The 27997-nt window shown below is 43.5% G+C and overlaps 1 protein-coding gene and 1 long non-coding RNA gene across 14 annotated transcripts in view; one reads left to right on the top strand and one right to left on the bottom strand.

Moving 5' to 3' along the window:
* Positions 1 to 9: 9 nt before the first annotated feature.
* Positions 10 to 27321, bottom strand: LOC100858935. Of its 4 annotated transcripts, XR_006933085.1 has the most exons (3): positions 27171 to 27321; positions 26894 to 27009; positions 10 to 26734 (listed from the first exon to the last, which is right to left on the bottom strand). It is a non-coding gene; the product is annotated as an uncharacterized LOC100858935 (long non-coding RNA). The 4 variants fall into 4 exon arrangements; XR_006933083.1 differs by having other exon boundaries at positions 10 to 27009; XR_006933082.1 differs by lacking the exon at positions 26894 to 27009.
* LOC107055508 overlaps positions 26640 to 27997 on the top strand; it is a 14482-nt gene continuing 13124 nt past the window's right edge. For 6 of the 10 annotated variants that reach the window (XR_006933075.1, XR_005845207.2, XR_005845201.2 and 3 more), the window contains exon 1: positions 27346 to 27772. Coding sequence is in view for 1 of the 10 variants with exons in the window: in XM_046909646.1 (XP_046765602.1) it covers positions 27280 to 27435; positions 27701 to 27772 (228 nt within the window). In the remaining 9 variants the exon portion in view is untranslated. Of the gene's footprint in view, positions 27773 to 27997 lie in introns of all 10 variants that reach the window. The other 4 variants (XR_006933073.1, XR_006933074.1, XR_006933076.1 and 1 more) reach the window with 3 other exon arrangements.

Here is a 27997-nt window from a genome sequence, read left to right as displayed (position 1 = left end):
GTTCAAATGTTGGTCTGACCAGTTTATTACACATCCTAGCTGTTCAGGGAGATGGGGAAGGGGAGAAGGGCGATAGAAAAGATAGGAAATAGAAGCAAGGAGTCCATATAGGAAGCAGGAGGGAGATAGTTACCACCATGGTCCAACGTGGTTCGTAGTTCAGTCACTGATCTTCAGTAGTGGTGGGTCGTTGGGTGTTCTCTTGACGATGGTGACCACAGTGACGACAACAATGGCAGTACATACTTATTTGTAAGTCCAAAGTGGTTGAGTCAGCTCTCTTTTGAGTGACAGCTCAAATCCAAAGTGGTTGAGTCAGCTCTCCTTGGAGTGGCAGCTACTGGCTCTGAGATCTCAGCAGAAATTCCTTTGTTATCATCTTCCGGGCCTTGCCAGCAGATAAGAGGGAGCCGGGATGCCCATCTACATCCTGTTTTTCACAGGGCAAGATGGTGTTGTTCCCCAATTTTCCCACACCAAGATGGGGCTATTAGGCCAGATCTTCCGCCAGTAACCACTCCTGAGCACTCTCTTCCGGAGGCAAGCAGCTCTGGAGGAAGGTGCTTTCAAATGTCAAAGTGATGTTGATTGTCACACAGTAGCACCCATCATTTGCCACCTCCATAAATCAGTTAAGAGTCTTATCACAAAAAATACCTCAGGAAGCAAGCTTTGAGACAGAAGACAAAAAAGAGTTCTCACAAAAGCCAGAAGAAATTGGACTTGCTTTGCAGGAACTATGACTGAATGAGGCTTGCAGGGCTGAACGCCAGAAGGATTGTGCATTTCTGGGCCATTAGCCAGAAGAAAAGGTTCTTGCGCGGCCAAAAGGAATAAAGGAGGGGTTTTCTGCTCCCAAGCCCAGAAGGAAGAGGGCTTGTAAGGCCATACCCAGAAGAAATGGGGCATAGTGGGCAACAAACAGGAGGGAAGGGGTATTGCTGGACTGAAAGCCAGAAGGAAGGGGGCTTGCTTGGCCCAAACCCAGAAGGAATTGGACTTGCTTTGCAGAAACTATGACAGAAGGGGGCTTGCAGGGCTAGATGACAGAAGGATTGTGGATTTCTGGGCCCATAGCCAGAATGAAAGGTTCCTGCTGGGCCAAAAGGAATAAAGAAGGGGTTTTCTGCTCCCAAACCCAAAAGGAAGAGGGCTTGTAAGGCCATAAGCAGAAGAAAGGGGGCATGCTGGGAAACAAACGAGAAGGAATGGAACTCACTGGACACCTAGAAGGATGGGGACTTTCCGGGGTGAAACTCAGAAGGAAGAGGGCTTGCTGGGCAAAAAGGCAGGAAGAAAGGAGCATCGTGTGTTGAAACCCAGAAGGAGAGGAACTTTCTCGTCTGTACCCAGAATAGAGGGGGAGTGCTGGACCACAAAGCAAAAAGAAGGCATTTTGCTGGACTGAAATACAGAAGGAAGGGCTCTTACTGGACAGAAAATCAGACTGAAGGTTATTTGTGGTCGGAAATGCAAATGGAAGTGGTTGATTTCTGGGCCAAACCCAAGAGGGAAGAAGGCTTGCTGGGCTTAAATGCAGAAGGAATGGGCCTTCCTGTGCCGAAAGCCAGTAAGAAAGGGGGCTTGCTGACCCATACCCAGAAGAAAGGGGGCATCCTGGGCCAGAAACCAAAAAGAAGCAGTTTCGCTGGACTGAAACCCATAAGGAAGCTGGCTTCCTGGGCAGAAACGAAGAAGGAAGGTGGCAGGCTGGGCAGACAGCCAGAAGAAACGGGGCTTCCTAGGCCAAAAAGGAGAAGGAATGGGTCTTGCTGGGCAGAAATCCAAAAGGCAGAGTTCTTCTGGACAGAAAGTGAGAAGGAAGTGGGCTCACTGGGAAGAAACTCAGATGCAAGGGGTCTTGCTGGGCCCAAAGCCCAAGGAAATGGACTTGCTATGCTGAAAGGGTAAAGAAAAGAGGCTTCCATTTCCAAAAGTCAGAAGGAATGTGGATTCATGGGCTTGAAGCCAGAAGTAAAGGAGCTTGTTCAGCAGCAACGAATACAAAAGGGTTTTTCTGCTCCTAAAAACAGAAGGAAGTTTCTGTCCAGCAAGTTCCCTTCCTTCTGCATTTCAGTCCAGCAAAACGCCTCCTTTATGCTTTGTGCTCCCTCACTCCTGCTTCCTTCTGGGTACAGATCAGCAAGCACCATTCCATATGGAGTTTAGACACAGGATGCCCATTTCTTCCTGCCTTTTTTCACAGCAGACGCTCTTCCATCTGAGTTTAGCCCTAGAAAGTCCCCTTCCTTCCGGGTTTCTTTGCAGCGAGACCCATTACTTTTGGTTTCTGTCTAGCAATGTCAATTGCTTGCAGATTCCTGCCAAGCATATCCACTTCTTTCTGCGTTTCAGTTCAACAAGACCCCTTCTTTTTGCTTTGTGGCCCAGCACACCTGATTTTTTCTGGATATGAACCCACAAGACCCCTTCATTCTGGGTTTTGGCACATTATGCCCATTTTTTCCTTGCCTTTTTTCCTAGCCAGTACCCTTCCATCTGAGTTTCAGTCCAGCAAGATCTATTCCTTCTTGGTTTCTGTCCAGCAGTGCCTTTGCTTGTGGACTTCTGCCCAGCATGTTGACTTTCTCCTGCGTTTAAGTCCAGCTAGACCACTTCCTTTGCTTTGTGGCAAAGCACTCCCAATTGTTTCTGGATATGGAGCTACAGGCCTGCTTTCTTACTGGGTTTGGGCACTGGAAAGCCCATTCCTTCTGCCTTTAAGTCCAGCAAGCCGTCTTCCCTCTTGGGTTTGGCCCAGCAATCAACCACTTCCATTTACATTTCTGACCACAAATAACCTTCAACAGGAAGGCCCCTTCCTTCTGTGTTTTGGCCCAGAAATCTCTCTTTCCTCAGATTTTCTGCCCAGCAAGACCCCTTACTTCTGCGTTTCAGTCCAGCAAAACCCCTTCTTTATGCTTTGTTGTCCAGCACTCACACTTCTTTCTGGGTATGGACCAGCAAGCCCACTTCCTTCTGGGTTTCCGCACAGGATGACCCTATCTTCCTGCCTTTTTTCCCCTTCCTTCTGAGTTTAGCCCCAGGAAGTCCCCTTACTTCTAGGTTTCTGTCCAGCAAGATCCACTTCTTAGTTTCTGTCCAGCAATGTCTATTGTGTGTGGATTTCTAACCAGCACGTCCACTTCCCTCTGCATTTCAGTCCTGCAAAATCCCTTCTTTATTCTTTGTGGCCTAGCTTGCCCAATTTTTTCTGGGTATGGACCAGCAAGACCCCTATCTTCTGGGTTTTGGCACAGGATGTTCCAATCTTCCTGCCTTTTTTCCCAGCAAGCCAGTTTCCTTTGCATCTGGGTTTCAGTCCAGTAAGACCCCTTCCTTCTGGGTTTCGACACAGGATGCCCCTTTCTTCCTGCTTTTTTCCCTGCAAACCCCTTTCCTTCTGAATTTCGCTCCAGAAAGTCCCCTTTTTCAGGGTTTTCAGTCCCGCAAGACTCCTTCCCTCTGGTTTGTTGTCCAGCACTCCCCCTCTCTTCTGGGTATGGCCTTACAAGCCCTCTTCCTTCTGGGTGTGGGAGCAGAAAACCCATTCTTTATTCATTTTGTCCCAACAGGGACCTTTCCTTATGGCTTTGGGCCCACAAAGCCACATTCCTTCTGACGTTTGGCAATTCAAACTCCTTTTCTTCACCCTTTCAGCATAGCAAGTCCAATTTTTTCTGGCTTTGGGCCCAGCAAGACCTCTTCGATCTGGGTTTCTTCCCAGTGAACCCGCTTCCTTCTTGGTTTCTGCCCAGCAAGAACTCTGCTTTATGGATTTCTGCCCAGCAAGCCCCTTTCCTTCTCCGTTTTGGCCTAGGAAGCCCCGTTCCTTCTGGCTGTCTGCCCACCCTGCCACCTTCCTTCTTTGTTTCTGCCCAGGAAGCCACCTTTCTTCTGGGTATCAGTCCAGCAAGGCCCTTATTTTTGGTTTCTGGCCCAGGACGCCTTCTTTCTTCTGTGTATTGATATGCAAGCACCTGCTATTACTTGATTTGCGGAGAAGAGGGCCATTCCTTCTGCCTTTGTGACCAGCCAGCTTTCTTCCTTTTTGGGTTTGGCCCAAGAAGCAACCCTTTCCATTTGCAATTCTGACCAGCAATCACCTTCCTTCTGAGTTTCAGTCCAGAAAAGCCCCTTCTTTTTGTTCTGTGGTCCAGCACTCCCACGTCTTTCTGGGTACAGATGAGCAACCTCCCTTCCTTCAGGGTTTTGGCACAGGATGCCTAAATCTTTCTGCCTTTTTTTTCCCGCAAGTCCTCTTCCTTCCGAGTTTCTCCCCAGAAAGTCCCTGTCTTTCTGGGTTTCAGTGCAGCAAGATCCCTTCCTTCTGGTTTGTTCCCCAGCACTCCTCCTTTCTTCTGCATAAGACCTTACATGCTATTTTCCTGCTGTGTTTGGGAGCAGAAAACCCTTCTTTTTTCCTTTTGGCCCAGCAAGGACCTTGCCTTTTGGCTTTGAGCCCAGAAATCCATATTCCTTCTGGCGTTCAGTCCAGCAATCCTCCTTCCTTCATAGTTTCAGCACAGCAAGTGGAATTTCTTCTGGCTTTGGGCCAAGCAAGCCCCTCTTCCAAAAGGTTTTCTGTCCAGTGAGACCCATTCCTTCTTGGTTTCTGTCAAGCAGTATCTATTGCTTATGGATTTCTGCCAAGTAAAGCCCCTTCCTTTTGCATTTCAGTCCAGCAAAACCCTTCTTTTTGGTGTGTGGCCCATCATGCCCCCATTCTTCTGGGTATAACCTTACAAGTCCTCTTCCTACTGTGTTTAGGAGTAGAAAACCTGTTCTGTATTCGTTGCAGCCTTGCAAGGACCTTTCCTTATGGCTTTGGGCCCAGAAATCCACAGAAATCAAGTCCAATTCCTTCCGGCTTTGGGCCCAGCAAGACCCCTTGCATCTGAGTTTCTTCCCAGTGTACCCCTTTCCTTTTTGGTTTCTGTCCAGCAAGAACTCTGCCTTTTGTATTTCTGCCCAGCAAGACCCTTTCCTTCTCTGTCTTGGCCTAGAAAGCCTTGTTCCTTCTGGCTGTCTGCCCAGCCTGCCACCTTCCTTCTTGGTTTCTTCCCAGCAAGCTGCCTTCCTTCTGGGTTTCAGTCCAGCAAAACCCCTTCTTCTTGGTTTGTGGCCCAGCACTCCCCATTTCTTCTTGGTATGGTCTTACAAGCCCCCTTCCTTCTGGATTTTGGAGCAGCAAAACCATTCTTTATTTCTTTTGGCTAAGGAAGAACCTTACCTTCTGGCTTTGGGCCCAGAAAGCCACACTCCTTCTGGCATTCAGCCCTTCAATCCTCCTTCCTTCATGGTTTTTGCAAAGCAAGTCCAATTTCTTCTGGCTTTGGGCTGAGCATGACCCCTTCCATCTTGGTTTCTGTCCAGCTAGACCCATTCTTTCTTGGTTTATGTCCAGCAATGACTACTGCTTCCAGATTTCTGCCCAGCATGTCCACTTCCTTCTGCATTTGAGTCCAGCAAGACACTTTCTTTTTGCTTTGTGGTCTAGAGCACACCAGATTTTTCATCTGCCTTTACACATCAACAAAGTATTCCACAAACACTCTTTAACCATGCATACAGGTGCTTATGCAATAAAAGCCATGGGCCGTTCCTCTTGCTTTTCCTCTAGAGATATCCTTAGTTCCCAGCATTGCTTTCTCATGCTGTTTATCTTGCTTCACAGCCACTGCTCTGAATAGTCTTTCTGCTATTCCCACACCTAATGGTTAATTCTAAACATTCTTCTCAAGACTTGCCGGCTCGCAATACGTCATCATTGTACTGCAACGTAATTCCCTCTCTATTTTCCTGCCTCCACAATTCCAGCTCCTTTGCTAGTTGATTGCCATAGATAGATGGGCTGCTCTTAAATCCCTCTGGCAGCACTATGTACACCCAGTGAATTGGGTTTTTCTTCCACTCAAATACAAACAGCTTCTGACGTAAACATTCAAGTGGGATGCAGGAAAGGCATTTCTCAGGTCTAATACTGTGAAGCACCGGTGTTACTGACTGATAGCTTTACTGGAGTGATAATCTTGCCATATATTACCCTGATCCAAAACAATGAAACACGCCATCTTCATTTACATCCATACACTGGGACAAGTAACTTACCTGTAAAGATAAACGTGTACCGACTGATATATAATAATATGTACTTGCCTATATAAAATAGCATTGTGCTGTTAGCATTAATCCAGCAAATGCAGCACCATTCCATCAGTGAAGTCCTAAAGAGGCCCTCTTCTCTGGATAGTGTTTCTCAAACTTTGTTTAGTCCTAGATAATAAATTTCTTTGACTGAATTAGGACCAAAATACAGGGGAAAGAGGAAGTTTCTGCTGCACTAAACACATATTTAAGGACACTACATGAAGTCCTTTACCATCCATTACCTCTCTTTTTTTTTTAAACAATATGAGGAGTTAGGATTCAGTCCCAGGTTCTCCAACAAACACAGAAACTGATAAATCCAAGTACCAAAACACAGTGTGAACATTCAAACACATTGGAGCCATGGAGCTGCTCAGAGACCTATTAGTAAAGCACCCAACAGAGCTCATCTACTTTACCATTCACTCACAGGTTAGATAAAAAATCATCGGAGGAACTTAGCAGTACCATTTAATAGGTGAATGCTAATTGAACTGCTTTGGGACTGGCTTTCTAGAATTACAGTGCTACTGGTATATGCTACAAGCCCATAACATAGTAGAGGCACAGACTGATACACTAATAATATTCATATCTGCAATTAAGTGTTTCAGGATGTTTCCTGCACAAAATACATGCAAAAGACAGGTGTTTAGAGAGGAGATATTTATATATTCTGCACAGGATATAATGTGGGAAATCTCCATGAATTGAGCTCATGGAGTCTGTACACTGACTTCTATTTAGAGTCCCAAGCTTTTTCATTAGACGCCTAATACATAAGTCACATCTACCTATTACATATTCATAGGATTATTTAAGTACAATTTTTTTTTAACATATTTGAATTTGTGCTTGTGTGGGAGAGAATTTGTGTGGGAGAGAATTTTAACATATTTGAATTTGTGCTTCAGTGGTCATTTGCGGAGGTATCCCAAAGCTTACTAATTCCACATTTGTGCACCAGGACACCTACTCCCTTCTCATTGGTTACTATTTTGGACTTCTACCTCATCTAAAGGATGTTTCTTACTTATGCCAGCCTTGGATCTTTGAAGAGAAACATTCTGTCTCAGGAAGGTTGTTTATCACAGATAAGCAGGACATCTGGAACTTGAAGTGGAGCTTCAGTCTTGAGCAAAATTCTCAGCCAAAAAAAAAAAAAAAAAAAAAAGAGACATCAAAGCTCCAGTTCCATATTCCAGAAGCAGAGTGGAATGAGAGGAAGGACTGAAAAACAAAATAAACTGCCTAGTGTATCCAGTGCGAAGGTTTTATTGCCTGTGAGATCAAAAATTAACTCTGTCATCCTCAGCTACTTTAGGACATCTACAGATCTGATAATAATATACAGTATTATTAACTACATTGAAATCTGAAACTGGGGACAAGACTCAATCACTAAGACTGTAGATGGCAACATTGTCACATGTGAGAGATGTTTCAAAAGGCATGGGATGATACTGACTAGAAAATTACATATTTTTCTTTCCACCTTAGCAGGTATTCCTGCTTCTGTGTGTGAGATACAACTTATTTGTCCATGATATGTGCTTTTTTAAATTAGATTTAACACTCTAATATCACAAAATAAATAAATAAATAAATAAAATAGAGATTTCTCAGCTTGGGTGCCTTGTGCACCAGCAGATACAAAATAACTCCGAGTACAGACAAGAACAGCAGTGGGTAGAAGGAAATTAACAGTCAAAACCAATAATGCAAACAATAAAAGCGAACCTGGTCTGGAGACTAGTGTTCTTTATCCTGTTAGAGCTGGAGAGCTACAGCTAATGCCCAGATCCCTATAATAGATAATGTACTGAGAGCCCTGCCAAGTCACTACTGGTGTAATTCAAGCTATAGATTGTCAGAAGACAGTAATCTGCAGAGAATTTCAAAAAAGAAGAAGCAAGAAGAAGAGCTACCAAGAAGCCATTGTATGTAAGCCATGCTAGTAGTGTGGCAATCCTTCTGTAAAAGTTTAACTTAACATGATAGCTCATTTTGGAAACACAGAGAAGATCATGGAGGACTTGAAATGAGCGTCTGGGGAGGGAATAGTGTGACATCAAGGGCAGCACATCAAGTTGTTAATAAATGCTTTCTTCGTGTGTTTTGTTGCTGTTTTTTGTTTTTGTACTAGATACTTTTGCTTCTTTTATTGAGCTCTTATTGTAAATTTGTTGAATGAAACTTTTTTAAGATTCTAGTTCTAGTGTTAGAAAAGCAAGCATTCTTTATTTTCAGTGCTGTATGTATGGAGGTAATTTTTGTGCATGTCTTCACAAAAATGTCTTCACCTTATATTCAGTACTTGTGTTACATATGCAAAGTTTTTCCCGAATGGCACATATGTATACAATAATTCACCCAAAATCATTAACATTGAGTTCTGCCTCCTTACACATGCTCAGTCTTTCTGTGTTGTGGTGGTCCCAGTGTGCGAGGTAGATTGTGTTTTTGCAGTAGCAGTTTCCAGTATTTTCTGTATGTAGTGTAGGCCTTTACTGAACTTATAACCCTCTTGTGAAACAGCTATGTAAGTTGATTTTCTTCTACTAAGAAAGTTGCTGAACAGAGTAAAAAGTTAAAATTTGGGTAGAATTGAGACAGGTACAAGGTAAGGCAAGTATGCAGGGTGGAGGGAGAGCCTAGCACAGGACAGAACGGATGTGCTCACTCTTGGAAATATTGTCCTCGTATCTCCATGGGAAAGTACAAAATATATCAAAAAACCAACAGGTTGGTAACAGACCTTATATGGAAATGTATCATAGCAACAGTGTTGGGGAAAATTGTGAGCCTGAGACGCTCAACCAATGAGCGAGTGCCATGAGATCATTACTTGCATTGGGTTTAAAGTATATAACAGAATGAATTTCGCTGACTGGTGAGCAATTTCTCCCTTGCCAAAAGGGGGCGTGAGCCCATTATTGCCATAACGAATAAACTTTGCTGCTATCACTAAGATCCTTGCCTAACCTTTTGACTTTGAGTGTTTCTCACACCAGGACCCTCAATAGTCTTCCTCACTGTGTTTCCTGGTTGAACTCAGTCTTTGTGCATGATCAGTTAGCCTTATGTAGGGGAACGGTAAGGTTGTGTCTTAAACTGGTGATTGAGCACCTGGTGAAGGGGTGTGGCTGGCCTAGGGATCTGTAATGATTTTATGATTTTTGTTACTGGTACTCCATATCATAACATCACATAGAGCACTCGGAGTTAAAGAGCTAATCTTCCAGTTTTTCTCCCTTAGCTCATTACCACTGTTCTGTTTTTACATGTATCTCCCTATATTACTCCCCTTTTCCCCATTCCCTCTCTCCTGGGGCGTGAGTCCGTGGGTCCCCCTGTCCCATTAGTCACAGAATGGGGCTGAACCAGCCCAGAAACCATTGAGTTTTATTGGTGGCATTGGCTGGGAAACGGGTACTTTGGGAATGAACCATAACCTCTCTGTACTCTCAGAGAACTTTGACAGACTGCTTATCAGTACTGAAGGACTTGCAGTGCAAACAGTGCCTTGAAGTCCAGGCAGACTGACAATATTCTGGGATATGTGTAAACTTTCTGAGTGCTATGCAATTTTTTTTTTATTATTATTATTATTTTTTTGGTTTTGACACTGTGGAAACTTGCTTTTGTAAGGAGAAAAATATATATATTTCTCTTGTAAAACTGTTCTTCAAGAGATTGCATTCCATCATTTTTCTTCTTTTAATACTCAGAACATACTGGGCCTTTATTAAGTCTGCCACTATGCTCTTTGGAGATATATGTATATATAATAAATTGAAAACACTGATGGAAATATCTATGTGGTGTCTGCATACAATGTGGCATGAACTGAACATTGAAAGCTACGTCCCAGAGGGACTTGCTAATTTTACAGAACATGTGGCTTTTAAACAGGCTTCCAGTCTCTCACTTTAGTCCCTTATGCATTTTTTGAATGCTCACCTAATGATCACATTGTTAATCTCCCTGAATATATTTCTCATCATCTCACTCAGTATCTGTAGTTACAATATTTTGAGGATCCTTCCACAAAGCCAGAGAATACTGAGTGGCAGGCAGTGTGGAGGGAACTGGGAGAGACTTCAAAGAGCTGGAAATCACCGGTGTCATGGAACTTTACTCCTGAAGAGTAAAGATCCTAATAACCTAAGCAGACATTTGAAACAGGGATGTTGAGGCTCAGGTAGATCTGAGGGGGCACACATTTTTGGGGGCCTGGCTTATGCGTACTTCAATACTATCCCAGAGAGGGAGAGAGTCTCCTAAACTGAGCGAGAATGTCTCCAAGACGAAAGGGAGTTGAAAGGGAGAGTCCGAACTGAGAGAATCCTGGTCAAGAAAGAATGTCAAGAAAGAGAATCTACAAATCGTGCAAGACAGTCCCTGAGCTGAGAAGGAAGGTCTCCAAGCCGAATGGGAAAATCTCCAGCCCGAGAGAAGGAATTTCCACTCCGAGCAACACCTCTTCCAAACTGAACAAGGCACCTTCAAATCAAAGAAGACACCCTCATATCTGAATGAGACACCCTCTTAACTGAATGAGACAAATTCCAAGTCAAGCGGGAGAGAAAGAGCATAGAAACTGCACAACCTGATCAATCACAGGAGGCACAGTATTAGTGTCATTTGCTCCTGGAAGAGGACAGAAATTGAAACAAATGTCACCTTGTTTAGCACGAAAGAAAGAGGAAGAAGGAGAGGAAGCCGATCCAGGGGAGTGGCCCTCAACAAGACCACTGTCACCAACACCGAGGAAGGCAACAGCAAAAACTAAAAGAGAAGAAGAGAAGGTGAGGAAGACACTGTCATCTTTACTACTTGACCTCTGAAAATGACTGAAATTCGAGGTTCAAGAAAAGATTTTTCATGGCATTCAAATGAACCCATTCTCACCTGGTTACTTCGGTGTTGGGACAATGAGGCCAACAGTGTGTCACTAGATAGTAGAGAAGCTTGCCAACTGAAAAATACTGCTAAGAACTCAGCCTTTGACAGATGTCATGATGAGGCCTTCACCCTCTGTAAGCAGATGCTTTTAGCTATAAAGGAAAAATACCCCTTCAAAGACAATATGATGCCTGAGATAAAGAAACGGACTACTATGGAAAAAGGTATCCATTATTTGAGAGAATGTGCTGTGGTGTAAATGTTACATGGCCCCTTCATGAATTTGAGCAACGTTTAACCCTTCCACAAGCTTATGTTTCAGACATTTCAAAAGCAAGCAACTGAAAGACTGGATAGAATGGACTGTAAACATAAACATATGATTGAGGAACTGTCTACGGTGCTTCACTGTGATGAGCCTGATGAACTAGTGTTGGCATAAGAGAAACATGATAAGAATCAGGTTTATAAAAACAGCCTGCTGAAGGGGCTGATCAAATTGATCTCCTCCTTACCTGTATCATCCAATATCTCAGCTATTAAAAGCAGATGTCCTCCTGCTCAAACCAGTGACAACAGTAAGACTACGTTGGACACTGCCCTGTGGAATTTCCTAAATGAGCATAGAGAAGATATGACGAAGTGGCTTAAAAAACCCACTCCTACACTATGAGCACGGGTAAGAGAATTACAAGACAGATTAGCCACCTAGGCAAACTCCTCCAAAAAGATGATTGCAAAAGCTGTAAGCACCCTGATCATGAGGTGAAAAATAGAAGTAAAAATTAGAGGGGCCCTGCCCCTGGATAGGGGGGGGAAGGGATAATAGAGTATATTGGACTGCGTGGATTCGGTGGCCTGGCACATCAGAACCACAGAAATATACAGCACTGGTGGACACTGGCACACAGTGCATTCTAATGCCTGCGGATCATGAGGGGACAGAATCAATTTATATTTCTGCAGTGACAGGGGGTTCCCAAGAGTTGGCTGTGTTGGAGGCTGAAATAAGCCTCACTGGCAAAGACTTGCAAGAGCATCCAACTGTGACTGGTCCAGGGGCTCCATGTATACTTGATATCGATTACCTCAGAAGGGGGCATTTCAAGGATCCCAAGGGGTATCCATTGGCCTTTGGAATAGCTGCTTTATACACAGATGACGTTAAGCAGCTGTCTGTTTTGCTTGGCCTGTCACAAGATCCATCTGTTGTGGGGTTGTTAGAAACAGAAGGGTAACAGGTACCAACTGCTACAAAAATGTGCACAGACAGCAGTACCACACTAGCCAGGATTCCTTGCTCCTCATTCGTAAGTTGATTCATCAGCTAGAGAGTCAGGGAGTGATAAGCAAAACTCACCCACCTTATAACAGCCCCTCATGGCCAGTGCGTAAAACCACTGGAGAGCGGAGGCTGATGGTAGACTACCACGGCCTGAATGAAGTCACACTGCCACTGAGTGCTGCTATACTAGACATGCTAGAACTCCAGTATGAATTGGAGTGAAAAGCAGCCAAATGGCATGCCACCACTGACATTGCTAATGCCTTCTTCTTCATTCCTGTGGCCACAGAATGTAGGATACAGTTGCCTTTCACTTGGAGGAGCATTCACTATACCTAGAACCTTTTCCCTCAGGGGTGGAAACATAGCCTGGCCATTTGCCAGGTGTTGATCTAAACTGCACTGGAACAGGGCAGTGCTCCCAAGCACCTGCAGCACATCAATGACATTATGGTGTGGGGCAATACAGCAGAAAAAATTTTCATGAAAGGAGAGAGAATAATTCAGACCCTTCTGCAAGCTGGTTTCACTATTAAGTGCAACACAGGAGATTCAGTTCCTAGGTATAAAATGGCAAAATGATAGACATTAGGGTGGTGACACACGTCAACAGGTTGCCCAAGGAGGTTGTGGATGCCCCATCCCTGGAGGCATTCAAGGCCAGACTGGATGTGGCTCTGTGCAGCCTGGTCTAGTGGTTGGCGACGCTGCATATAGCAGGAGGGTTGAAACTAGATGATCATTATGGTCCTTTTCAAACCAGGCCATTCTATGATTCTATGAAAATTGGTGTCATCACTTCCCAACAGATGTGGTCAAGAAAAATACTGCTATGTCTCCACCCACTAGTAAGAAAGAGGCACGATCTCTTCTGGGTGTAGTGGGCTTTTGGAGAATGCACGTTCCAAACTGTAGACTCATTGTTAGCCCCCTTTTTCAGGCCCAATCCAGCTCCCTACATACTGTAGAGGGGGATAAGGTCCCTGTAGTACACATAAAGAGCATGTTGGGAAAAGCGGTTCAGGTCCTTCCAGCTTCTGGAAAGGGCAAAACTGTAGAACTGTGTTTGCTCAGGGACCTGGGTCCACTTGGTGAGTGATGCAGAACAATGGGGATGTTGAATGTGTACCACAAAGGAATTTAGCGTTGGAGGAGTGCAGTCAGTAATTCCATGTATGTATATATATGTGTGTGTGTATTTAATGCATCTTAATTATTGTTTGTTGGCATATATATTAAGTATTATGTAGTGATGTGGAAAAAGGGGTGGAATGTCATGGTTTTATGTTTTTTGTTATTGGTATTCTACTTCATAACATCATGTAGAGCACTGGGAGTTAAAGAGTTAATCCTCCAGTTTCATGGATTGTCAATTTTTCTGGGTACCTGGCTCTCAGAAGAGAAGAACTACATATCCCAGAAGACTTCCACTGTTCTGTATTTGTTTTCCATTTAGATGGAAAGATAAAACTGCTCCCAAGTCATGAGACTCTCCTTTATTTTACTGCTCATCTCTGTGGTGTACACTCCCTAGCCATCTTGCCTTCAGTATTAGAGTAAGGTCTTCAGTTTTGGATACTCTCTCCCTCATTTTATTTGATTTATAATCTTCAATTCCTATATTGTATTATATCGTGTTATCTTGCATTCTGATATCATATTTAGTAAATTAGTTTTTCTCCATTAGCTTTGTTGCTGCTGTTTTGTTTTTAGGCCTATCTCCCTACATTTTCCCTTTTCCCCCCACCCCCCTCTCCTGGGCCATGGGTCTTTGGGTCCCCCTGCCCCATCTGTCATGGAACTGGGTCTAACAGGCCCAGAAACCATTGACAGGAGCACAAGCAAACTATTTGCACCTTTGCTCCCCATGTGACCAGAAGGCACAGACCCAGCATAGAGCCACCCTAGGCTCATATAAAGGCCAGCCACTGAAAGGAGACCACCTCATAGATCTAGGATGTTTCCAGAGAAGGAGTGCTGTATAGTCCCTCAATGGTTGGGTAAGTTCAACTCTTCTTTTTGTTTATGACTATTGGCATACTTGAAATTACTTCTTTTATTGCCAAGATCCTGTCACAAGCAATTTTGCTTTTTTGTGAGCAGAATACCTTGACTGCACAATATTTGCTTGCACAAAATTAGATGTTTCAGAGCAGAGCTTCCTTTATTAACCTAATACAAAGACTTGACAGAACTCACCTTATCTGCTCAGTGTAAGGACACAGGGCTACCCAACAGTGAAACTTAGCAAGCTTAATAGTATCACTGCAACTCATATCAGAGTGATTCCTTTTCCCATTTAACCTTTTAAAAAGAGATAAGAAAAGATAGTACTAATTTTAAAGCCTGTAACTTAAAAATATTTGATTCCTGTTACATGACATAGTTTATTGGAGCACAACAAACATGTTGCCAAAGGTCTTAACAGTAATCAAGCACAACAGTAAAGTGTCTTAGTTTTAGTTTGAATGGAATGGGTTTCTTCAGAGTGCCTGGTATGATGCTATGTGTTTTGGTTCTGATACAGACTGGTTTAGCAATAGGAACTAGGATACTGGTTTAGGGACCAGAAATTAATGTGTACTAGTTCTAAAATTTTCCAGTATATTTTTGCTTAGTATCTAAACAGCCTTTTTTTTTTTTTTTTTTTTTTGAATAATCCATGCTTCACTGAAGCCACAACAGACTACTCTTTATCTTTGTATCCATCAGGTGCAAGGACTTTTTCTTGGGTTTTACTTAAATTGTTTTGAGTCAATCTACTAGGATAGAAAGCTGCTCATTATGGCACGACAAGCAATGAAAGTCTGCCAAATCATGGAAAAATAGCTAGAGATCAGCCAAAGGGCACTGTGATGAAGAGAAAGAAGAAAATAAAGGGAAGGAAGTGCATAGTCATATGACCACAATAGGTGTGACCACGCACACCCAGAAGGACATTTGCATATATTAATGCAAATTCTTATAAAATAATTAATTTGTATACTGATGTGTCATGTAAGTATGTCTAAGCTGTTTAAACATAGAACCTGCACACTGAGAGCATGCTCTTGATTTATTGAGTTGCCTGGTATGTATTAGGAGAATAAGGGAATGCTGCTTTCTAACAGCAGTTTCAACAGTTTGTGTTTTCTTCCTGAATTTTTGATGACAACAGTAGCAGAACAACCCTAGGTTGAGGTCCAGTAAACATTTGTTTGAGACTAATATGACCTACTTTAATGTATGGTTGTTTTGATACTGTTTCTAGTAACTGTGATGCTAGGACAGGAACTGAGAGTTGCCTCCCACAGCTCTGCGCCTGGCTTGTGTGTTTAAGGTGATATCTCTCCTGGGCTATTTACTTGCCTGATTTCTTAAGCAGCTGACCTTCCATTTCTCTTTATGCCTTCAGACAGAAATACCATGCAAAACACTTTATATTATGCATTAGAGAGATTTCAGGCATCTGCAGGATCAAACCTTAATGTGACTTTAGGCTTGAAAAGGAAAACATGAACTACTCTATCAAAAAAGAGCCAATTATCACAAGAAGGGAAATAGCAACAGCAATGGGGACACAGTGGGGTTGAACAGAAGATGTCTAAAGAAGTAAACATTAAAAATCACTAAACGTGATTTTACAGAATCATAGAATGTTTTGGGTTGGAAGGGATCAGAAGAATCATCAACATCCAGCTCCCCTGCCACAGGCAGGGCTGCCAACCTCCACATTTAATACTGGACCTCATATTCTTAGAAAGGTTAAAGAAAAAGGCAGAATATGATGGTACTTGTTCTGTACCCCTGAAACCTAAGAAGCTGCCTAGCAGAGTTGACAGCGATGTTTCATCTCAGCACAGAGGTTACTGTGAGCATATTCAGGGCTTGGCTTTAGGCAGTCATGTCCTGCCCATACACCTCAGGCATCTGCTTTCATTGGGGTAATATGTAAGGTAGCTGCTAACATTAATACAACAGTGGATTTTAACTGCACCTTCCATTTCAGCATGCAACTAATGCATGGGAAGAGCAGGTGAATTCCTGAGGATGTAACCTGAGAAGATCTTGACATTCCTCAGGCTCTGAAGTGCTGTTGCTACCCCATCATGGCTCTCAGTGCTGAGTCAGCCAGTTTCCAGCAGGGGTATCCCTGGGCAGAGCTGCAGTGAAGTGCAGAGTCATAGGTAGGAGTGGGGGAGAGGAAATAATATGTATATAAATATTCATCCCAGTAGGTGTGAACCATGAATCATGAGAAAAGCCAGAAGAAACCCAGATATGGCTTAGAGAGAATGAATAACTATGGGTTTTCCCCTCCAAGTTTGTGATTAGGTGAGGATCATGTTGCTGCTGCAATTGCATGGGCTAGTGCGGACACAGCAGCAGCTGTTTGGTTTTTCAGAGCTGAGCAGAAGATGTGTTCCTCTGGAATACATCCAGAAATTGGGTCCAGCTGGGACAGATGAAGAGAAGCCCTTACTGGGCTGTGACACTGTGGCTCTATGCTGTTGCTTCCTTGACCCTGCAGTTGGTCTTCTGGAGACCATAGCTATATATTAGTAGTAGTCTGTATCTACATAAGTTGTTCCAAAAGTTTCTATATATCTCTATGGAAATGACAACAGATAAATAGCACAATAATGCTACTTGATAGAGTAGTTACAAAACACAGTTTTTCAACAGTCACCACCATTAGCTAAAAGTTTTTGCCAGCAATGAACAAGAGTCTGCATGCTGAGCTTGTTTTAAAAAAAAAATTAAAAAAAATCTGCACCAGCAGAGGTGACCTAATATCACTGTTGCCATTGCTGAAATATACCACTCCCTGCCTTGATGTGCCGACATCCACTGTTTGGTCTCCATAAATGTTCAACAAGTGTCAATGAACGTCAGTGGGTGCAATTTTTTTTATATCGGGGGAATTCAGTTTCATACCTATGCTTCATACTCACTTTGTATCAGAAGCCATTTTGTCATACTGCCCTTCTGATGCACAGAAACAAAATGTTACGGAATATGGGTAGGAAGGTTCACTGTCTACTACCATACCACCACCATTCACTTCTCACGTTGTGGATCAACATAATAAAATATTAAGGATTCACTTCATTCTGTAGCATCCCATCCCACAGTAACACAAACTTCACAGCCTCTTTTCCCACTAGTCCCAGTTTTTTGTGGGACATCTCTGAATGTCAGGAAACTGACAAGCAAGAGCTTCCACTTTAAAGGCACATAACACTTCTGTAAGACCAGCCACTCTGAAACACAGCTCAGAGTATGACTTCTTGCTATAGGGATAAAATATTTGACTGTTACCTTGTTTTCTAATGATACATATGTATATTTCCATTTATAGTAATATGTACAATAACTAAACATGTATATTTACATTGAGACATTTATAATTTCATTTAAGAAATTCTAAAAGCCCTTATTTTATTTTTTTTCAATTATTACAAATAGAGGTTTTCTACATAAGCAAGAAAACATATGAGAAACGGCATACACATGAGGAAATGTTTAGCTATGTAGCTAAAAAAGCTACATAGCCCTGGATGACGCATGTCATCACAGTGACTGAGATATAATTTGTCATTTCATAACGCTACTTCAGATTAAATATTGATTCATTCTTACAATGAATTTAACTGTAAATATTTGTGAAGAACATATTTAGCACCATGTTTGCAGCACATCTATGCTGTGTCTGCTGGTCAAAGACCTCATGTGTAACTCCAGCAAAGGTTGGAGGTATAGCCTGGTTTTTGCTTATTTTCCCCAAGACTAGTGTTTGAACTGCTGAAGAGACCAGGATGGCTTGCCTAGCATCCCATAACTTCAAAAATAGAAGTCCTCACAAATTCTCAAAATTTGCTCTCAGAGAACACCAGAACATCCTCATTTTGAGCAAGGATTAATTCTTTATTAAAAATGAAAACACACAAGAATAGAAAAATGCTGTTTAAAAGCAAGAAGTCTTTTGTATAACAAATTGAGAACAAATCATTCAATGAAACAAGAAAAGTCCCCCAGTTTAATATTTATTAGAGAAGCATTTCTAGGGCATGAGCTTACCACTCCAAAGGCAGACATCTGAGACAGGTGAGCAAACTGCTGCCTAACAATGCCCGTGTCTCTCCAGTGCCTCTCCAGTCTAGCCATAATTCAGATGGAGGCACCTATTTTGTGGATATAAAGATGGGACAGATGAAACTCAGCCCTAATCTTCACCTGAACTGCCTCAAACACAGTCTAGTTTCTGCAGGAATTGCTTCACATTAGACCCATGACAGAAGGGGAGCAAAAGCTCTCCCTTGTTCCTTTGGCTGCCTTCTTCTAGCTTTAAAAAAAACATTCAGTGAGACCTGCCGCAGGAAGGGGCAGAGCTATCCCATCCTAGCCCTCCCCTCCGGTGTTAAAAGCAGTGGAAAAAGAGGTGTTTTTCTTCTCTATAAATACAGGCTCACTCTACTTTGCTTCTTCTCTGCTTTTGCCTTAACCAAAATGGTATTTCTCCTTGATTTTCTTTCTACTTTGATATAACCAGAATGAGCCAGATGTTTCAAAATCAGAAGAGAATTTCAAAGCACTGTTTGATCTTTACTAAAATATATGTTCTGAAATTCAAGGATCAATTTAATTACGTCTTTTTGTCAGGCTTGTTGTTTCTTTTCTGTAGTTTCTTGAGAAAATAGGGCTACTTCTTGCACTGCCAGTCCCCCATTACTCACTCAGGAACGAACTAGCTCATTAAAAAATGTGACATAGAGGAATCAAAATTGAGAATGTTTCTATAGCTGAGTACAGCAGGGAGCTCTTGCTGTCACTCTAGAGAAGGATCAGCAGGCAGAGGCTGGTCCTCATCCATTGTTTGGCAGCTTTTGTATTGTCTTGTCCAGGGAACAGGTCAAAATATTTGGTTAGGGACACCTAACCAAATCTGAGTCTGCTGGGAAGGTGGGAGGGATGTGAAGATGGCTTAGGGGAAGAGGGAATGCCAACAAGCCTCATTTCTTTCAGCAGTAGCCTGAAACTAATAACTGACAACAGAAGGTGCTACTTTTATAATAAATATTAATGGCAATATTAGCAACAGTGAATTAGCTGTGTTCTTTTGACATCTTGGCTTAGGCTGTAAGGAAGCAGTTATGTACACAGCTGAAGCAAGGACTGCCCAGAGCCAGCTGTGCAGCTGGGTAACTTGAACACAGACTGAAAGCTGCTGACTGAAAATGAAAGGGAGAACATTGGCAGTGACAAAGCATGTGGGAAACAGGCCCAGGACAGAGTGGGGAGCAGGATTTTTTTAGTCTGGAAGCAGAATGGGATGTGATAACATGGTTTCAGTGGATGAGAAGCTGTTGTTAAGGATGGCAGCAACTGCTCTGCTAGAAGAACAAATACAGGATCTAATCAGTTTATTTTTCAGAGCAGAAAAAAAAAGGGGGAACAAAAAGAAGCTTCTGTATTTCAAAAATTTTCTCTGAGTAAACATGGCCCAGAAATGGGCAGGTTGTGAAAGTTGCTTCACTGGAAGCTAGAAGCTACGTAAAGTCACACCATAGACAGCAAACAAGAAATTGTCTTGCAGTTCCTGATCATGTAAAACCTAGCAACGTCTTCCAGCTCTATTGTGTTGTTACCCATTACACCTCTGTCCTGCTAGTGGCCTTTCTCCTATTACCTCCCACCCAGCAACCTTCAGTGTCCTGCAGAGAAGCACTGGTCCTGTCTGGGTTCTCTGGGGCACTCTTATTCCCTCTGAAATTTCATAGCAAGATTGCACAGGCATCTCTCTGCTATCTGAGATTATGGTGGCATAGGAGACCTCAAATACTGGAAAAAAACAAACAGACAGATCACATGGTTCTTTTGGGCCACACTGTAGAGCAGAATATTCTCAACATATAGGCTGTACTGAGGCATGCAGACCTTCCCCATACATCCGAGTCCGTTAAGTCCGTTACTGTATTTCAATTCCAATACCAAAAGAGACAGAAAGGTGTAATGGAGGTGTTCTTGAGATGCTACATCAGTATGTAATATTAAGCATATAACCAGGTGCTGAGTACAGTCTGGCTTCTCACCACCACAGTCAGTAACTCCAATAAACTTGGCCATCCTACCAGCTACTGCTAGTGGCACATTTGATTAGGGCAATATCCTCCCTGAGCAGCTTGCTGGCAGTCCCTTGCCAATAATAGATGTTCCTCTGTCCATACTATACAGAGAAATACAAACTACCATAACATTACCAAACCTCTGCTAGGTAATGTATGGGAACTGTTGAGTCACGGACTGAACCACCGATTGATCACCTGCAGAAGGGACCAGGTCAGCCCTGGGAGAACAGGTGAAGGCAATTCACCTGTGTGACCGGAAGGGGTGAAGCCTGGCTAGAGAAATCAATTCTGGACCATGTGTATTTTGGGTTGTTGCACAAATCTTTGGACTGTTCTCTACACAGTTGATGCTTCTTCCCACTCTGTTTTTACAAGCAACTAGCAGCTGGTAGTGGGCTAGAGCTCCAACCTCGCTCCAGTAGCTACTAAGAAATGTCACCTCTGTCATCCAGAAAAGGATGATTAATTGCCTAAGAAGGGCTTAACCTTTACCCTTCTCCAGTGGCTCTAGGCCCCGTGGTAGCTAAAGAGATTTTCCCAGGAGCAGTCACAGCTGCAGCTTTTGCAGTGCAATCCAGACAGGTGTCACTGTTCATACCAGGGCTTCAGGAGGGTTTTTGCTTTACATGTGTGATTTCTGGCTTCCTTTTCCTATTCTGATTTTTCTTGCATTGAAGCTAGGAATGGCCAGCCACCAGTACCAAAAGCAGGCAAAATGGAATCATCCGTTACTTTGCTGAGGATGCAAATATTGCCAGCTGAGCAGAAAGCATGGCAAGCCTGTGTGAACTGTTCATAGCAGCAGGTAGAAAAAAAAATAGTGAAAGAAGAAAGTAGAATCAGCAACACATCTCCTACTTTGATTTCATACAGAATTATAGAATTGTTAGAGTTGGAAAGGACCCTTTTAGATCTGGCTCTTCGATTAACAGCTCCTGCCCAGCTGAGCGAACCACAACCTCTCCTACCTCACAGATGTGCCCTCAGGATTAGTAAGCCAGTGCCCACTCAGTGCAATCAACATGCAAAGCTCTGTTTTAAACTCTGTAACAGACTGCAACTATAGGTAAAGTCTTATTTAAGCCATCCCTTCACCAACAGAAAAAGTATTAACTGTTCATTCAGATCCCTCACTTTGTCTATAGCCTCCAAATTCTTCATGATATAAAAGGTGTTCCTAAGGTATTTTATTTTTGTATTGTAGATGCTTAGCACAAACAACAGATATGTTTTTCATACAATGTGGTGTTCATAATTGTTTCAACACATTCCGGATCATTTTTACTCTTGTATCATGCTTACATTCTAGTGATCTTACTGTCCAGTTGATGAAAGTACATGCCCCATAACTTCACAGAAGTCAGCAGCCTATTTTTCACTCTGTCCACATTCAGAAAAGCCCCCTTTTGCAACTCCAACAATTTTATGAGCTCAAGACATACAGATATTTCAGCATCAGATATTTCCTGGCATCTCTAGGCACAAAACAAGCATCTCCACCAAACCATTCTTGAAAACCAACTCCTCACAAATAAACTTGAACTTAGGTGTATAGGTCAGGTCTCTCCTATGCAATTTCTTCTTAAATCTCTTGTTTGAGACAAAGGAAGTTTGGGATTACTTTTTAAATGTCTTCTGCTGCAGGAGCCATGTCACACTTCTGTCCCACTTCAAACCTTTCCTACAATCAAGACAGTTAAAGGGTTTATTTTGTCAAAAACAAAACAAAACTACCAAATTCCAACACTCCCCCCTCCACTATTATTCTCAAATAATCTATAATTCTGAACCTATGGCTTTAAGAAGCCCACAGACACAAATCAGTAACATTTTAGTTACATTGGAATTGTTCAGGAAGACTGAGTATATCTAGTTGTTTCTGAATGGATCCAGGTATTTAATTTCAGGAGCCTGGTCTTGAACTCTTGGCTCAGGATTACTGCATCACTTCAGCACAAAACTGCAGTTCTACCAGGTCCCCAGACAACTATTTAAAGACAATATATTACTGAAGTAATAATATACATTGGAGAGTTATGTATCATAACACCGTGCTTCCAAATTGGAGAAATTCAGCCTTATTTTCAGTACTAGAAGGCCTGGAGCATCTCCCTTATGAGGAAAGGCTGAGTAACCTGGGTCTGTTCTGCATGGGGAAAAGACGACTGAGGAGGGACATGATAAATGTTTTCAAATATCTCAAGGGAGGTTGGCGACAAATGGATGAGGCCAGGCTCTTCTCATTGGTGTGTAGCAATGGGACAAGGAGCCATGCTCTAAAGCTTGAACATTGGAAGTCCCATAAAAACATGCACAACATTTTTATGGTAAGCGTGGCAGAGCACTGGAACAGGTTGCCCAGAGTGGTTGTGGAGTCTCCTTCTATGGAGATTCAAGATCCGTCTGGACGTGAGACCTATTGTAGAGAACCTGCTTTAGCAGGCGGGAGGACTCAATGATTTCTTGAGGTCCCTCCCAACCCCTGCAACACTGCAATTCTGTGAATAATAATGAAAAAAAATCCAAATGCACTATACTGTTTTCCATTGTCACAATCAAAATTTGTACAATGCTGAATTTTAAATTAACTTACCAAAGGGAACGTGCTAGTAAAACATAAAACACAAAAAATATCTCAGGGCAGATTTGATTTCATCCTGCTCTGCTGAAGCTGAAATTCTTGATTTTCAGGTGTTTTTTTTTTCATTGCATGTAGGGTCCATCAAACCCCATATTTTCTTATTATACTTTTTTCTTTAAAGCCATTTTGTTGTGACTATCAAAGAGCTAGAGTTGTTCCATTTTCCACTCCAATGCCTACTCTTATTCCTTTAATATCTCTCTTACTATACACTCAGCAGCCAATAGGTAAGCTTGAAGCTGCATTTAGAATTGAGGTAAAGAGCTCCAATATGCCTGATAATACAGATACTATTATTTTTCTATATATGGAGACAAAATTTCATGTGGGTTCTTATTGCCCTGCCATGTGACTGGTCACAGCACACCACCTGGTGACATAACTGGCATGCCTGCCCTTGCTCTTTCAGTTAAATGCATGATTGTTGCTCCAGTGCAGTCCAAGCTGCTCATGCACCTTCCTCTGCACCTGTCTGGAAGGAAACAGCTTGTTTTACTCACTGTGCAAGGTGATATGGTGGGCCACATGAACTCCAGAGGAAGGCTGCCTTCCCTGATGGCACAGAACACAGGCTGAAATGAGCTCTGTAGCAAGACAGCAGAAGGCAGCACTGACTCTGTGACTTTGGAAATATCTTATAGTTTCCTTTTCAGTCCCTTTTCCAGATACACTGAGAGAACATTCCCTCTTCCCAGCAGCACCCACAGATGAGGAAGAGTGACAGTGCAAAGCAAGTTACAGAAACAGATACAGAAAGGCAACAGACAGTGGCAAGATTTATCTGAGCCACGCAGAATATTAATCATCAGGACCTACAATTCTATGATTCTGTGATCTAACCCTTGTTGTCCTAAATATTGTGTAGTGAGACACCGACCCCATCCTATAAGGCTGGCAGTATACCTGAAACATCTGTTCTTGTATAAATCTAGAAGGGAAACATGTACACTGCACCTTCTCATCTTTTCTGCCATGCAACCTGGCCTTACCTGTAAACGTGAATAGGAATCTCTGAGCACTTTAGAAGGAAGGCTGACTCAGATGTTGCAGTTAGATTATATTTCACAGGGCTAGTTACACTTGTACTATGGAATACCTACAGTACAATTTGTATGTCTTAACAGCAGCTCAGGCTTAATCTATATTGAAATAATCATGCTTATAGCCCAGATCCTCTAAAGACACAGCTACAACATGAGTGCTTTGCTAGGCAACAGTAAGGCTGTGGTACCTTTCCTTCTGCTATGAAATGAAGAATGCCAGAAAAGACATGCTCTTGCTAGCATACACTTAATTTTCCACTAGCACCTCCTCATAGGACACAAATCTGTAACAAAGTAGAGTTCTAGTTAAGACTTAGGCTATTCAAAGAGTATTTGCAAGCAGTTTTGATTAACAGACCTGTAAATTTTGTGAACATAAAGGGTACATACACAGGGCTTGCATCCTCTGACTTCTTGTAGCTGCTCAGCAACATCTGAGGGCAAAGAATCTTCTTCTTGTTACTCCTGCTCCCATTGCTTTTTGTGCATTAGTTCAACAGTGGTTTATGTACCTATTTCTATCATTAAGTGAATATGTAAATGTAGCCATTGCAGCCACCTTGCAGCAGCTGCAAACAATGATCATGTCCAACAGGTCACTGCACTGAACCCTTGTGCCACATGCATAGGGCTCCCGCAATCCAAAAGAACTGTACCTGACCTTCTGCTCCCTCAGGCAGACACACTTCCTGGTCTGAACTGAAGCAAATTTCACACGCCATTTAGTAGCTTTCCTCTGTGACTATACATCTCCACTGGTTATTTCCTCCCTTCATCCCATACACACCATATTTTGAGGACACTTTATTTAGGGGAAGCAGGATTTGTGTAGTATGCTCTTCAATTTAGCATATCAATTTCTTCGGTGATGGAACCAGTCACCTGGAGCACACAGAGATGCTTCCAACTCCCCATTTCATCTGCCACGGGGAAGCAACCTGAATCCCATTTTCTAATATGAAGAAATCCTGTAACGCTGATCCTTCCTTTTAGACGGGAATATTTTGAAACCTCAAACTACCATTGGATAAATCAATGAAGTAGCATTCATCCTCCCCTCTTCAGTCACACTGTACAAAGCTTAATCTCATCAGCAAGACTGTGCCCTGCCCACACATGCAAGGGACCACTAAGATTGTGAATCCTCCCAGGCACCTCAGCATGACCCAGTGTAATGCTATAATAGGATGATAATAGCAGGGTGGCAAAACCTTTGGCTACAGCAAATGAGAATGAGCCCAAATGCAGCAGCCACGGATGCAGAAATGAAGAAAAAGAGCTGCTTACATTCAGAAGGCCTCAGGTAAACATACTGTCTGGCCATGGAGACTTTTTTTTTTTTTTTTTTTCCCCAAGGATGTGGGCTAATTTTCAGTTGGAGCAAAGATATAAACTAAGTAAATAAATAAAAGCCTTAGCAAAATTTTGTTCTTTACATCTAGAAGGTGCTTGGGGAAAAAAAAAAAAAAAAAAGTGATCCACAGGAAAGAAGAAGGCTCAAGGAACAAGAGCAAGAACACCTAAGTTTAACACGATGAAATAAAACAAGGCTCAGGGAAGAAGCTATAACCAGCAAAACTCTCAGAGGAGTTCCTCAGAGGAGGTACCCAGGTCTCACTGTTTCAGACAGTAAGATGACAGGGCGTCAGCAGGAGCACCAGTCTTAGTTCTAGTTCCATGCTGTCAGCAGTGATTAAAGCATATGATCCCCCTTCCCACACGGATTTATCAAGACCACCAAGCTACTGCATGGATAGCACTACAAATACTTCATCAGCCATGAGCCGGCAAAATGAGATTCTGCATTGAAGCCAAACCTTAACAACTGAGACTTAAGAATAATTCAAATTTAGAACAACTTCAAATCATATTTTCAGTGCCTTCTCCTCACCCAGTTCAGTTGCATTTCTGAAACCCAGGTCACTCATACATTATCACTCCAAAACAAGCCACCTCCCACCCATGCAACCTTTTAAGAAGACTTTGCCCTTATACAAGCTACCTCCAATAAGCCTTTTAGATTCCAAGAAATTCTAAAACATCAGTGAATGCTGTCCCAAAACTTCAGTAGCATGTTACGGATGTGGTTTGGTCAGCAAGTGAGGGGCAAGGACAAGGCAACAGCATCCATATCCAGTAATCCCTTGGCAAAGGTGCTCCCCTGCCCCTGCATTGTCTGCCAGATTTGATCCATCCAACTTCTGAAAATAAGTTAAAGCACAAAGCATAAGGATAACAAGGGTGCTGTGCAGACCAGGCAAGAACTGCAGGAGCTTGAAAGGTCAGGCAACTTTCTTGGAGCACCAAGGGTGCAACCACGGCTCTGAGGTAAGCTCCAGGTGGTGGGAAGGGAAATGTGCAGCAAGCGTGTCTCACCTTCCGTTCCTCCATGACAGGCCATAAAAGTCACAAGACACCAATGAGCAAAGCAGAGAGAAAAACAAGGTGTCCAGAGTTCAAATGCAGCCCTGAGACACTAGGGCCTCTGAAGTCCACAGTCCAGTGACCAGCGCAAGACCTGACTCCCATGAGGGAGGCACAGCAGCGATGTAGAAAAGTGCTACGGCTGCCGGGGCCGGGCCCACATTTCTATCTCTACCTGTGAAGGACAGGAACATCAAGAAAAGGCTGCTAGGGGCCTCCCAAGGATACAAGCTCCTTTCTCCTCCTCCCTGTGGACACCGGAGCGGATGTCCCCGCACCTGGCTCCGCGGGGCTTCCCCGAACAGCAATTCCCCACACGCTCACCCACACCTACGCGCATCGGGCCGAGCCCCGCGTCCCAGTCGAGCGCAGCAGGCCCGTCGTCCCACCGCAGGATAAGGGCGAGTTCCTTCTCCCGAGATCCTTCCTACTCCTCCTCCCCATCGGATCCTGAAACGGCAGGCCGCCCTTTCGGCCGTCCTCTCTCCCTGCCGCACCGGCCCCGGGAAGAGCGCCCCTCCAGCCCGGCCTCAGCCCGGCCCGTGCGGGACCGGGCGCCAGGCCCGCGCCTCTCCAGGCAAACAGCAACACCACTCCCACAGTGCCCTTACCTGCGGCGGCCGGGTCGGGGCCAGTGCTGCCCCCGGCGCCGTTCCGGCTGTAGCCCCCCTGCCCTGGGCGACAGCAGACTATCTCTGTGCTTCCCCCGGGGCTGCAGGTATGTCATCAGCACCGCGGCTCCCAGGTGAGCCGGGCACACCTACAGGAAGGCAGGCGGGCCGCCCTGATTGGCGTGCGGGGCTGACAACGGGGCTCGCACCCCCGCTGGCGAGTGTGGGGCTGGGCGTGAGGAGGGTCGTCCTCGTCCTCTTCCTGGTGAGCTCGTACACTGGAGTCATCTCGGTGTTGGAACTGGCTGCGCGGTGGTCGGAGCACGACGAGGAATGTTCCTCTGTGTAACTCAGGGTGGAAAACGTGCTTAACGCTGTTTTTTTTTTTTGTTTTTTTTTTTTTTGTTTTTTTTTTGGGGGGGGGGGGGGGGGTGTTTTTTTTTTTTTTGTTTGTTTGTTTGTTTGTTTTCCCCAATCTTGAAGGCAACAGCAGAGCCAGCGTACTTGCCCCCTGTCGTCTCTGGTTCCAGAAAGACAAGCTGTGGCACTTCCTTTTTTCACAACCTTCTTCATTACCCGAGTCTCTCTTCCTGCTGCTTAAGGTAAGTCGTTATTTTTGCACATGTGAACTCTCCTCTCCTCTCCCAACAAATAGCCAGGATTTTAAGGGAAAGCACCAGGTGCTAGAAGAGTTGTCCTCACAGCATAGATCACAGCTCCACCCCTGCAGCAGACCTCAGAGTCCTAGCATAATGTTCCTGGATTGTCAAATAGGGGCAACTGAATTAAACAGCTTACTAAAGATGAAAATGAGCAGAATTTGAGTT

The sequence above is a fragment of the Gallus gallus genome, chromosome 1 (genome assembly GCF_016699485.2).
Source record: "Gallus gallus isolate bGalGal1 chromosome 1, bGalGal1.mat.broiler.GRCg7b, whole genome shotgun sequence".
Classification (NCBI taxonomy): Eukaryota; Metazoa; Chordata; class Aves; order Galliformes; family Phasianidae; genus Gallus; species Gallus gallus.
The sequence above is the reverse complement of the archived record's forward strand: the minus strand, read 5'-3'. Positions and strand labels throughout refer to the sequence as shown.